The sequence below is a fragment of the Eublepharis macularius genome, chromosome 1 (assembly GCF_028583425.1).
Source record: "Eublepharis macularius isolate TG4126 chromosome 1, MPM_Emac_v1.0, whole genome shotgun sequence".
NCBI classification, from domain to species: Eukaryota; Metazoa; Chordata; class Lepidosauria; order Squamata; family Eublepharidae; genus Eublepharis; species Eublepharis macularius.
The window spans coordinates 35,462,344-35,474,584 of NC_072790.1; the positions used below are offsets into that span (position 1 = coordinate 35,462,344).

General features: G+C 46.2%; 1 protein-coding gene across 1 annotated transcript in view; it reads left to right on the top strand.

The window, feature by feature from the left end:
- Nucleotides 1-9,895: 9,895 nt before the first annotated feature.
- FGF18 (fibroblast growth factor 18) overlaps nucleotides 9,896-12,241 on the top strand; it is a 62,377-nt gene continuing 60,031 nt past the window's right edge. The window contains exon 1 of the mRNA XM_054987563.1: nucleotides 9,896-10,076. Coding sequence (XP_054843538.1) covers nucleotides 9,896-10,076 — 181 coding nt within the window. The remainder of the gene's footprint in view (nucleotides 10,077-12,241) is intronic.

Below are 12,241 nucleotides of genomic sequence, written 5' to 3' on the forward strand. Positions count from 1 at the left end.
GGTTGCACCAGAAGTGCAACCCACCACACCAGGGATGCCAATTGCCCCCCTTGATTTAGCTCATTTTCTGCCTGTCACCCAGCTGAGTGGCAGGGGACAAGAGGTCTTCCGCTGGCAGCAGGCAGCTGGCAAACCTAATTAAATGCAGTGGTGTATTCCAAATGAGCATTTCTATCGGCATTCTGCAACAAGTGGCCAATCAAACACCAACTGTCTTAGGGAATACTGGCCCAGTTTCCCCAGTGGCATAGATGAGTTTCCTTTTTGTGAACAACTTTGTAACTTGCAAAAATTACTAAAATTTGGGTATGCTTTGCAGAGTGGAAGCATGCGGGAAAACTGGCACCCTGTTTTGGACACCGTTCTGCCTGCCTGCATGGAAACACTATTCTCACAGCCCCTCTCTTACATAAACAGACTGTGTTTTTGGGCATGCCCATAAACTCTCCCCTACCTAGGAGAAACCTGTATTATTTAGAAACACAGATTCATTTTTGTTTTAGGAGAAGGTCCTTTTAGAGCAAGCAGTGTTTTATCTACAGTTGCCAACTCTAGCTTGAGAAGTTCCTGGAGATTTGAAGGTTGTGCCTGGGGAGAGTGGAATTTGGAGAGGTTAGAGAACTCAACAGGCCTGTGATGCCCTTTGAAGATGCTGTTTCCTCTAGGGAAACTGTTCTCTGCACTCTGGAGATCAGTTATAATTCTGGGCAGGGCTTTTTTTCTGGGAAAAGAGGTGGTGGAACTCAGTGGGTTGCCCTAGGAGAAAATGGTCACATGGCTGGTGGCCCCACCCCCTGATCTCCAGACAGAGGGTTTAGATTGCCCTCCGTGCCACTGAGCGGAACAGAGGGCAGTCTAAACCCTCTGTCTGGAGATCAGGGGGCGGGGCCACCAGCCATGTGACCATTTTCAAGAGGTTCCGGAACTCTGTTCCACCCCCTTCCAGCTGAAAAAAAGCCCTGATTCTGGGAGAATTCCAGGCCCCACCTGGAATTTGGCAACCCTTGTTTTTTCTTTAAATTTATTCTGTGTACTATAAATTCTAATCTCGCAAAGCACAATCAAGTTTCTAGTTCTCTACCATCTCCTGGTTAGGCTATCTTTATCTAACAGTAAATAGAATTTTCCAAAATCAGCATAAGCCCTCAACTGCTTCTTCCCAGTTCCGGACACCATAGAAGAAGAGGCACTGAGAGAGGAGCGAAGAGTAAATGAAGCTCCTGAAATGAGAGCTGCTTGACCAAGCAGGGTGCTGTTGATCCCTTATTCTTGGGAGGCTCTTCTCTGCTTGGCACGCAGGCCGTGGTTGAGGCTGATTATGACAATCCCGCTTGACTTAGTTGGACTGAAGTAACTTCAGAGGAAACCCTTCCAAAAGAAAATTGTGCTGAAATGGACGGGCTTGAACTATTGCTGGCCCCAGATTCCGTCAGTTTGTATCAAATTTCTGGATAAAATTAGTATTGCTTTTTAGAAACATCTGTTCTGAGAACCTGCTGGGATCCGAACAAGTCTGTTCAGGGGCGGTCTTAGCCCACAGGGTATCTGGGCCAGCTGTCCCAGGGTGTGGAGGGGTGAACCCATGGCCCTACCTCCTGGCAAAGGAGGGAAGAAAGAAAAGAGCATGCAGATACCTGCTTTCATTTGTGCCCACCGCTTCCAGCTCGAGTGGTAGCTGCCAGATATGTTGGCCCCCTCTGGGGCACGGGGAGTAACTGGCCTGGTAGGCAGGCTGCCACACATACCCTTCTGCCAGGGCTTGGGCAGGAGCAGGCTTAGCAGCTACACCTGTTCACCCACGTTGCATGGGGTGAAGGTCACCCTTGGAGTGAGCCTTTGGTTGACCCCAGCAGGCAGTAATTCAGGGGCCCCTTCCTGGACTTTTGTCCAGGACACCAGAATCACAAAGAACTCCCCTGATCCTCCTAAAATAACTGGAGTTCACATCTGCTTGCACAGAGTATAGGACAGAGAATAGCTCTCCTCCACCATAGCCCCTGAAAAGGGACTCTGGAGTGCCCCTTGGAACCAGTTTGGAATGGGCTGCAGATAGGAGGGGGACATGAAGGATCCACAACTCCCACCGCTGCATGAATGAAGGTGCCTTCCATTCATACGGTGGACTCTTGGGACCCAAGGCCTCATTTTGTCATTTCTGATCTTCAAAACCTTCGGCATAATCAGGTGAAATTACCTTGGAATGAAAATTAGGGCTTTAAATTAAAACAACATATGAATGGCATCAGAACTGCTGGAGTCGAGCCCTATTCTCAAATCAGCCAATTGTACGTTGCTAATTTGAGCTTTCTAGGCCAGAGCAATTGACAAAGTTTAGATAGCAACACAACAATGCTATTATGAGCGTCATTCAATAGCCAAGCCAATTTATCGTACTGGATCAGGCAAATATTTGCAAGGACACAACGGCAAAGAGCGCCTCCGCTGAATTCACATTTTTGGAAAAAAGATTATGTGCAGATATATGCGTAGATTACAAACAGAGAATGAACCATCAAGTATGTTCTGACTGAACTCTACGATAGCAATACTATTCTTCTTAATATCCAGAAAAATTACGCTATTAATGAGCTTAAGTACAGAAGATTGAATTAATTCCTAGTACTACCTAAGTTGCTGGTGTTTCCAAATCTGTTCTTGTTCTAATGTAATAAAATGAAGCAAGTGTCAGGATTTCCTCACTATTTCTTGCAAGGGATCCATCACCTTCTTCATTCTCTAGAGTGCCCTTCTGCTTCTGTCCCATCTCACATTTCTCAAGTCTGGCAGCTGGAGGGTGGTTTTTTGACCCAATAGTCAATCTCCTCCTTCCTGTTCAATTTCAGCTTCATCCCCTAAGTGCTTTTTACTTAGACTGCATTAACAAAGACGTTTCAAGGGAACATCATTGAATTTCACTCCCCCCAAAAGCACTCCAATCAATTATGTAGCAGAGCAACTCAAATTAGTTTCCAGATTGGCTCCAAAGAGATTTGGAAACCATCAACGGTGATAAGAAATTTTAAAGCAGAATGACAATGCCTGCTGGGGACCTGAGTTGTCAATAAGGGGATGGCATTACAGCAGCAGACTTATTAGAGTTTCTGAACAGTGCATCCTAGTTGCATCTAGTATGCCAGGCAGAGGGTAAAGCTCTTTTTAGTTGACATGGGCTGATTCTGCACACGTTGGATAATGTACTTTCAATGCACTTTATCAATCGTTTGAGGTGGATTTTTTGTTCCGCACACAAAAAAATCCGTTTCAAATGATCTATAAAGAGGATTGAAAGTGCATTATCCAACGTGTGCAGAATCACTCCTGGTGTCCCCGTTGTCATTGTTAGGGGATTCTTAATGGAGACTTTGAAGACAGTTGGAGATTTCAGAAAGAGTTGGAGGCTCAACAGATTCCCTTTCACAGGGCCTTCAGCTCAGCTGGTGAGCATACGCACTTAACTTAGCCCTTTTCAGTTGTTACAATTTTGGTGCTCAAACTGCACATAAAAGAAACCACACTACCTGCAGTCCTTCTAAGATGCATGGTTGTCACTTAGTGTAAGCAATGAACACGTTTTCTGGCTTCGGTGTGCAGATGCATACTTTCAAGAAACTCAGGGTATCTGATCACGTGTGGCAGCCTAAATAGTCCAGATTAGCCCAACCTTGGCCGTTTTTACACGGCTTACCTTGTTCCGGAAAACAGCGAAATCTCATGCGAAACCTTGTTCCGGAAAACAACGAAATCTTGCGCGAAATCTCGCAAGAAGACGCTGTTATAGTGTCTTCTCGCGCGATAACAGCGTCTTCTCGTGCGATTTCGTGCAAGATTTTGTTGTTTTCTGGAACAAGGTAAGCCGTGTGGAAACGGCCCTTGTCAGACCTTGGAAGCTAAGCAGGGTTCGCCATGGTAAGTACTTGGATGGGACCTCCAAGGAAGGTAAGAGTTGGTTGTTGTGGGTTTTCCGGACTGTATTGCCGTGGTCTTGGCATTGTAGTTCCTGACGTTTCGCCAGCAGCTGTGGCTGGCATCTTCAGAGGTGTAGCACCAAAAGACAGAGATCTCTCAGTGTCACAGTGTGGAAAAGATGTGGGTCATTTTCCACACTGTGACACTGAGAGATCTCTGTCTTTTGGTGCTACACCTCTGAAGATGCCAGCCACAGCTGCTGGCGAAACGTCAGGAACTACAATGCCAAGACCACGGCAATACAGCCCGGAAAACCCACAACAACCATCGTTCTCCGGCCGTGAAAGCCTTCGACAATACAAGGTAAGAGTTGTTACGCAGAGGGAGACGATGGCAAACCGCTTCTGTTCATCTCTTGCCTTGAAAACCCCATTATGTAGAACTTCATGGGGGTCACCATAAGTTGCTGCAATTTGACAGCACTTAGTTATTTCGTCTGATGGTGTCTGCCAGAGCTGGAAGATACACACCTTGTCCTATTCACAGGAAATGGTGACTGTGCACATTTGGAGGATTGCAGGGAGTGCAATCTCTTTACACATGACTTGACTATCAAAATTGTAATGTCTAAAAAGGGCTTTAGCGAGTTGAGCCATACGAAGAGTTGCCCAGTATTGTCTATTTGGAGTGGCAGTGACCTTCCAAGGTCCCAGACTTCTCCTAGCTTTGCAACTGAGATTTTTTAAAATAGGAGATGTTGGGGATTGAATGTGGAATCTTGTGTATGCAAGGCATGCACACTTCTACTGAAGTAGTTTCTTTTCCCATCTTCAGTAACATTTTGGTCACCATAAACAGAAAATAGAGTGTGTGGTGGTGGAGAGTGTCTCAAGTCAGAGTTGACTTATGGTGGGGTTTTCATAGCAAGAGACTAACACAGGTGGTTTGCCATTGCCTGCCTCTGCAACCCTGGTCTTCATTGGAGGTCTCCCATCCAATTACTAACCAAGGCTGACCGTGCTTAGCTTCTGAGATCTGACAAGATCCGCCTCACCTGGGCTATCCAGATCAGGGCATACTCAGGGTGTATCGAATCATTGTTATCATTATCATGGGAGGGACCATAGCTCAGTGGGAAAGCATTTGCTTGGCATGGAGAAAGTTCAGGGTTCAAACACCAGCATCTCTAGCTAAAAGAGACAAGTGGTGGGTGATGTGAAAGACCTTAGCCTGAGACCCTGGAGAGTTGCTGCCAGTTTGAGTGGATAGTACTGACTTTGATGGACCCACAATTTTTAAGTCCAGTGGCACCTTAGAGACCAACAAGATTTTTAGGGTATAAACTTTCACTGCTCTGACTCTCGAAAGCTTGCCTCCTAAAAATCTAATTGGTCTCTAAGGTGCCACTGGACTCAAATCCTGCTGTTCTACAACAGACCGTCATGGCTACCCACCTACAACTTTGATGGACCAGTTGTCTAATTCAGTATATGGCAGCTTCATGTGTCCATTTGCTGTAGTTTGGAAAGTCATCATAAATGTCCACCGTGACAAAAAGTCACTACAGATTTAAAAGATGAGTGTATGAATTGCCCCTTGATTGTAATATGTTTGCAAGGACTCATAATTGCATTCTTTGAATCTTCTTACAATCATCATATTTGGGTAATTGATTACATTTTTATCCTCCCCACCGTGCCCTCAAAAGTTGCTTGTGGGACTCATTAGGCTGAGATCAAGTGGCTAACCCAAGTTCACCTAGGTCGTTTCCACACGGCTTACCCTGTTCTGGAAAACAGCAAAATCTTGCACGAAATCGCATGAGAAGATGCTGTTATCGCATGAGAAGACACGATAACAGTGTCTTCTCACGAGATTTCGCCAGAGATTTCGCTGTTTTCTGGAACAAGGTAAGTCGTGTGGAAACGGCCCTGGTGAATTTCATGGTTTTGTGGTGGTTTGAACCCTAGCTTCAAACCTCTAATAACTGCTTTATTTTCTTGCCCTAATCATTATGGTACAGTAACATGATATACTAATGGGAAACAGTATGATTCCAAAGGGCTTTGTGTGAATGTGTATGTCGTAACAACGCTTACAAAAAAAAAGAAAACATGTCCTTTTTCAAGGAGGACACATCCGACCCAGTTATGCTATGGCTGGAATCTAACAACTTGGCAGATGACGGATTTTTCAGTAAAGACGAGGAGAGGAAACAGCAAATAATGGTGTGTTACATTTCAACACATGCCTAAAAACACACTGCTCTGGTGGTGGTCTTGCCACTTTTCTAATTGGCAATGTGGGTTTTTGCCAAAACCAAGGAAACAAAACAGTTATTAGCTTTCTTCCACAACTGGGAAAGAGCTCATCTTAGATAACTTCTTGTTGACCTAATCAAGATTACTTTTTGTGCAATCCTCAGCAGTGTTGCTCCAGCCTAAGCCCATTGATTTCAAAGAGTTTAGACTGGATTAATTCTTTTTAGGATTGCACTGTTTATGTGTTTCACAATTCCTGAAGGAAATACAGGGTTAGTTTAGTGGCTGAAAGATAAGATATATTTCCAATGTATCAGAGAAATGTAAAAAAAAGTGCATCTTTAAAAAAAACCAATATGGCCCCATAAATTTTACATAGCACCAGAGCTTTTTTTCTGGGAAAAGAGGTGGTGGAACTCAGTGGGTTGCCCTCAGAGAAAATGGTCACATGACTGGTGGCCCCGCCCCCTGATCTCCAGACACAGGGGAATTGAGATTGCCCTCCGCGCCGCTCAGCCATGTGAAGGGCAATCTAAACTCCCCTGTGTCTGGAGATCAGGGGGCGGGGCCACCAGCCATGTGACCATTTTCAAGAGGTTCCGGAACTCCGTTTCCCTGCATTCCCCCTGAAAAAAAGCCCTGCATAGCACTGTGTTCACCCATGAAGTATTTGGGGTGAAAAGCACAGTGGAGCAGTAAGTTGTGGGAAGTGGTAACTCCCAGGGCTGACAACTCTCATTTGCTAAATACTTGGAGATTTGGGGGCAGATCTTTGGGGAAGGTGGGGTTTCAGAAGCAGAGGGACCTCAGCAGAGCGCACCCTCCAAAGCAGCCATTTTCTCCAGGGGAACTGATCTCTGTCACCTGGAGATCTGTTATGATTCCAGGAGATCTCCAGCTGCTACCTGGAAGTTGAAGGTCCTAGTAACACTGTATCTTGGTGAACATTTGCATCATTTATATGTATTGGTATCTATTCCCACAGTTCTTTGCTGCTGTGTGCCATTTTTTAAAACATGTTCCAGGCTTCTTTTCTCCTCTTATTTCATCCTAGCCACTCAGAGATCACCTAGTGACAATGATGAGGTCAGGATACCATCTTGTAGGTAATCACATTTAGCTATGTCACTGAGCGCAAACGAAGCCAGCAGTTTCCTGTCCACAAATAGCCCACTGTCCATGGAACAAAGCTGGCAGCTACAAAATGTTCACAGTCAAACTTGTGTGGGAAAAGTAGAGTTGTAAATGTGGATTAAAATTTATGCTAGTACTGAGGAAGGAGGAGGAGTATTAGGGGAAGGCAGGGGACCGGAAAGCTGATTGGAAAGAATTCTTAATAATCACAGGCTCTTTCCCTAGTTCAGTTGTTCTTAATAGGGGTGTGCAAACCAAAAAATTTCGGCTAAAGCCGAAAGCCAAAAGAAGAATCTCTTTCGAATAAGCCGAAAGCCGAAACGGCCAGCCGTTTCGGCTTTCGGCTTTCGGCTTTGTTTTGGCTTTCGGCTTTTTCAATGGGAAAATGCCTCCGTCTTCCCGGACGTCTGGGGGAGGCATTTTCCCACCGAATCAGCCCAAAATTGGTGGGGACCTTCCTCTAACCCCTCTCTAACCCCCCCCCCCCAAGTTTCAGACCGATTGGACTTTGGGGGGCCATGTTATGGCCCCCCAAAGCAGGTCCCCCCTATCCTCCCATAAGAAAGCGAAGGAGGAGCATATTGTTAGCATGCTGCTGCTCATCTTCTTCATTATTTCCTATGGGGAAAAAATGAAGAAGCAGGCTTCCTTTGCCAGGGGTGGCATTTTGCATGCAAAATGCCCCCTTACCCTCAGGGGCCCTTCTCCCACCCTTCCTCCCACCCCCCACCAAGGCTCAGCCTGCTTCCACTTGGGGGGGCCATTTCATGGCCTCCCCAAGTAGGTGCTCTGCACTCATCTTTACCACTGACAGCTGGGGGAGGCTTGTCTTGCCAGAGGTAGCATTTTGCATGCAAAATGCCCCCCAGCCCTCAGAGGCCCTTCTCCCACCCCTCCTCCCACCCCCCACCAAGGCTCAGCCTGCTCCCACTTGGGGGGGCATTACATGGCCTCCCCAAGTAGGTGCTCTTTTCTCTACCACTGACAGCTGGGGGAGGCTTGTCTTGCCAGGGGTGGCATTTTGCATGCAAAATGCCCCCCAACCCTCTGGGGCCCTTCTCCCACCCTTCCTCCCACCCCCCACCAAGGCTCAGACTGCTCCCACTTGGGGGGGCATTTCATGGCCTCCCCAAGTAGGTGCTCTTTTCTCTACCACTGACAGCTGGGGGAGGCTTGTCTTGCCAGGGGTGGCATTTTGCATGGGAGCAGGCTGAGCCTTGGTGGGGGGTGGGAGGAGGGGTGGGAGAAGGGCCCCTGAGGGCTGGGGGGCATTTTGCATGCAAAATGCCACCCCTGGCAAGACAAGCCTCCCCCAGCTGTCAGTGGTAGAGATGAGAGCAGAGCACCTACTTGGGGAGGCCATGAAATGGCCCCCCCAAGTGGGACCAGTCTGAGCCTTGGTGGGGGGTGGGAGGAAGGTGGGAGAAGGGCCCCTGAGGGTAAGGGGGCATTTTGCATGCAAAATGCCACCCCTGGCAAAGGAAGCCTGCTTCTTCATTTTTTCCCCATAGGAAATAATGAAGAAGATGAGCTGCAGCATGCTAACAATATGCTTCTCCTTCGCTTTCTTATGGGAGGATAGGGGGACCTGCTTTGGGGGGCCATAACATGGCCCCCCAAAGTCCAATTGGTCTGAAACTTGGGGAGTTTTTAGACAGGGGATAGAGGAAGGTCCCCACCAATTTTGGGCTGATTCGGTGGGAAAATGCCTCCCCCAGACGTCCGGGAAGACGGAGGCATTTTCCCATTGAAAAGCCAAAAGAAAGCCGAAAGAAGCCGAAACGTTTCGGCTTTTTTTCTTTCGGCTAGCCGAAACGTTTCGGCTTTCTCTGAAACGTTTCGGCTAACCTGAAAGAAGCCAAAACACTTTTGTTTCGGCTTTCTTTCGGCATTCAGAAAGCCGAAACGCACATCCCTAGTTCTTAAACTTTGTTGTGTTAATAAATGCCATATTATTTGCTTGTGTTTGTAAGATGGAGCAAAAGCTGTTAATGATAGTTTGGGGATTGTTAATTCATAGCGTCACCATGAAGTGGAAGTGACTTGACTACATATCACATACACACGGAACAGAAGTTTGGAGATAAATAAGCTGCAGATCACTTATACTTGTCTGATTCTTTTTTTATCAATAACATGTATTAAAAAAGGGAAATCACCTGTAGAAATCTGGAATTTTGGCAGTGGGAAAGAAGGCGCTGCTTAGCCAATGATTTCCCTACTCAAATCAACTCTCCCTCTCAGCTGTTTTTCTCCCCGTAAAATGAGAGATATTTGGACCTGTATCTTTACCTCCACACGTGAGAAATAAATAAGGCCAAGCCAATTAGTATGGCACATATGCTGTTGACTTGCACATTGAGTAGCATCAGACAATTACACATTTGCAGTCATTCAGAAGCCTGACTATTTCCCTTTTCCATTTTGTGTGAATTTAATTTTTGGCCTACCACCATATTTTTACCAAATATGATGTATAAAAGCTTCCTGAGGGGTGGTAAACTAGAATAAGGATAGCACTGTTTTCCATTCTGCATATGTGAAATGCTACCAACTTACTGTCTCCATCCATACACTTTTTTTTTTTTAAATAGATGTTGGTCGCTGAAGAGAATGTGGACTTTCGGATACATGTGGAAAATCAAACACGAGCACGAGACGATGTGAGCAGGAAACAGCTTAGACTGTATCAGCTGTACAGTAGAACAAGTGGAAAACATATCCAAGTGCTAGGTAGACGGATCAGTGCCAAAGGAGAAGATGGGGACAAATATGGTAAGTGTATTTGCTGTTATCTACTAAAGTGATGGTGGCACCTTGCCTTTGTAAAGCCCTCCCTCTTGAGACTTAGAGTTTCTCTACACGAGACATCTGACATGTGAAGAACACGTGTCAGGAGATGCAATGGTAGCTGGGAAGGGTAGTTTAAAAACAGAGCCGGCGGCAGGGCAAAGGCTTTGCTATACACTGGAGCTGTGCGAAGGGGCTGTGAAATGACAGAAGGGAAACTTTAGCCCATTATAACCTCTCCAAGCCCAAGCCCAAGCCCAGCTTTGGAAGGCAGCTCCAGCTCATTTCCGTTCCTCTCTGCCCTCTGGCTGTGATCCCAAACAATTTTAGACTGGTGAGGTGAAATTGACAGAGCCTTCAAGGAGGCAAAGGTGAAATTAACAAGCCCTCTGATGAATGATCTCTGCCACCTGTCTTTTACAACTATGCTTCCTGGCTAAATTTGTATCTCCATACAGTTGACCAACATGTGCCAAGGCGTATTGTGTAGAGAGACTCTTAGCTGGCACGTGCCTTACTCTCTTTTAGGAGCCAGACTGAAACATTTCTCCTGTCTTTTTTAGCTGTCTTACGGTAGGCTCCTAGCCTGCAGACCGTTTTATCAACATCTCTTTGATATTCTGCCTTGCTTTATTAGCTGACTTTATTGGTAATGGTATTATGGCTTTTGTTTTTAATTGTTCCTATTGAAATCATTTGTTCTTTTATTGTTTTTACTGTTTAAACTGTCAGGTGCCTCTAGCAGATCTGGAAAGATGGCACACAAATTTTCTCAATAAATAAATATCTGCAGCTGATTTTGTATTGAAATAAATTCTGACTGACTGGCAATAAATAAATAAACAAATAGTGAGGTCTGGAGTGTGAAAGTGGGGGGAAAAGGCATGAAGAGGTTCGTTGCCCTCATTGCTATCAGTAAAACGTGGAATATGAACCAATTAGCAACAATGCCTGTTGTGTGAAAAAATACAATGGGCTCTAGAAAACTGGCAAGCAGGTGCTTCGCAGAAACCTGGGCCGATTCCAGACGGCCCTCCCCATCCCGAAACGTCGCGCGTCGTCGCGTGAGAAAACACGATATTTCGCATTTTTCGCGCGATGACGCGCGACGTTTCGGGATGGTTAGGGCTGTCTGGAATCGGCCCTGGAGGCCAGAGTAGGAGGGCGCTGAGGGGAGGCACAGGGAGGAGTGCTTAGGCTGTTGATTCAGTGGGCCCCCTCCCAGCAGTGAGCGGGCACTTTGCAACAGCCTCGAGGCCAGAGTTATCGACTATGCACCTGTGTGAGGATAAAAAGTGAGTTGTCACCAATATGGCGTGCCTTTTATATAGTAGGATATGTTGCTTAACTAATGTCGCATGCCTGACTGGGTAATTAGCCTATTAGATTACCTATTTCTGTAAAATGCGATGGGACAAGAAAAATATTGAAGATGAAGGACGGAGCGTCAGGAATGATACTTTGAATATGGTCCAAGAGAAAGCAAGGGTCCTGTTGGTTATAAGTGGCTGTTGCTGCCAGAGAGGCTTGCAAACAATGGGGCTAGGTCCCAGAAGATAATTGAGGAGAAATGACATTTGCTCCCAGAGAAGCCATCATGCTTCCTGTGAATTATCTGTTGAGATAACAACATTCTTCCTTTTCTGCTTGTATCACTATTTTGCCATTGAAGTTGTACAATGTGTATTGATTCCAAATACTGGAGTGGTTCTGGAAAAACTCACAGGGCGATCACAGTGTTGCTGTTACTAAGCACCAACAGTCAGGGCTTTTTTTCAGCAGGAATGCGGTGGAACGGAGTTCTGGCACCTCTTGAAAATGGTCACATGGTCGGTGGCCCCGCCCCCTGATCTCCAGACAGAGGGGAGTTTAGATTGCCCTCTGCGGTGGCGGGGCCACCGACCATGTGACCATTTTCACCAAGGGCGATTTAAACTTTAAAAAACTCCCCCCTTGTTCCAGCTGACCCAAAGTGACGTCATTGTGCGGTCCTGAGTTCCACCACCGCTTTTCCCAGAAAAAAAGCCCTGCCAACAGTTAATCCTAAAATATACGAAAAGTGTTCCCTTGAGTTCGGGCATAGAACATTTAAGGCACAGGAATTGTGCTTGCAGCAGCTTTGGTCCCATGATACTAGAACAGAAAACACA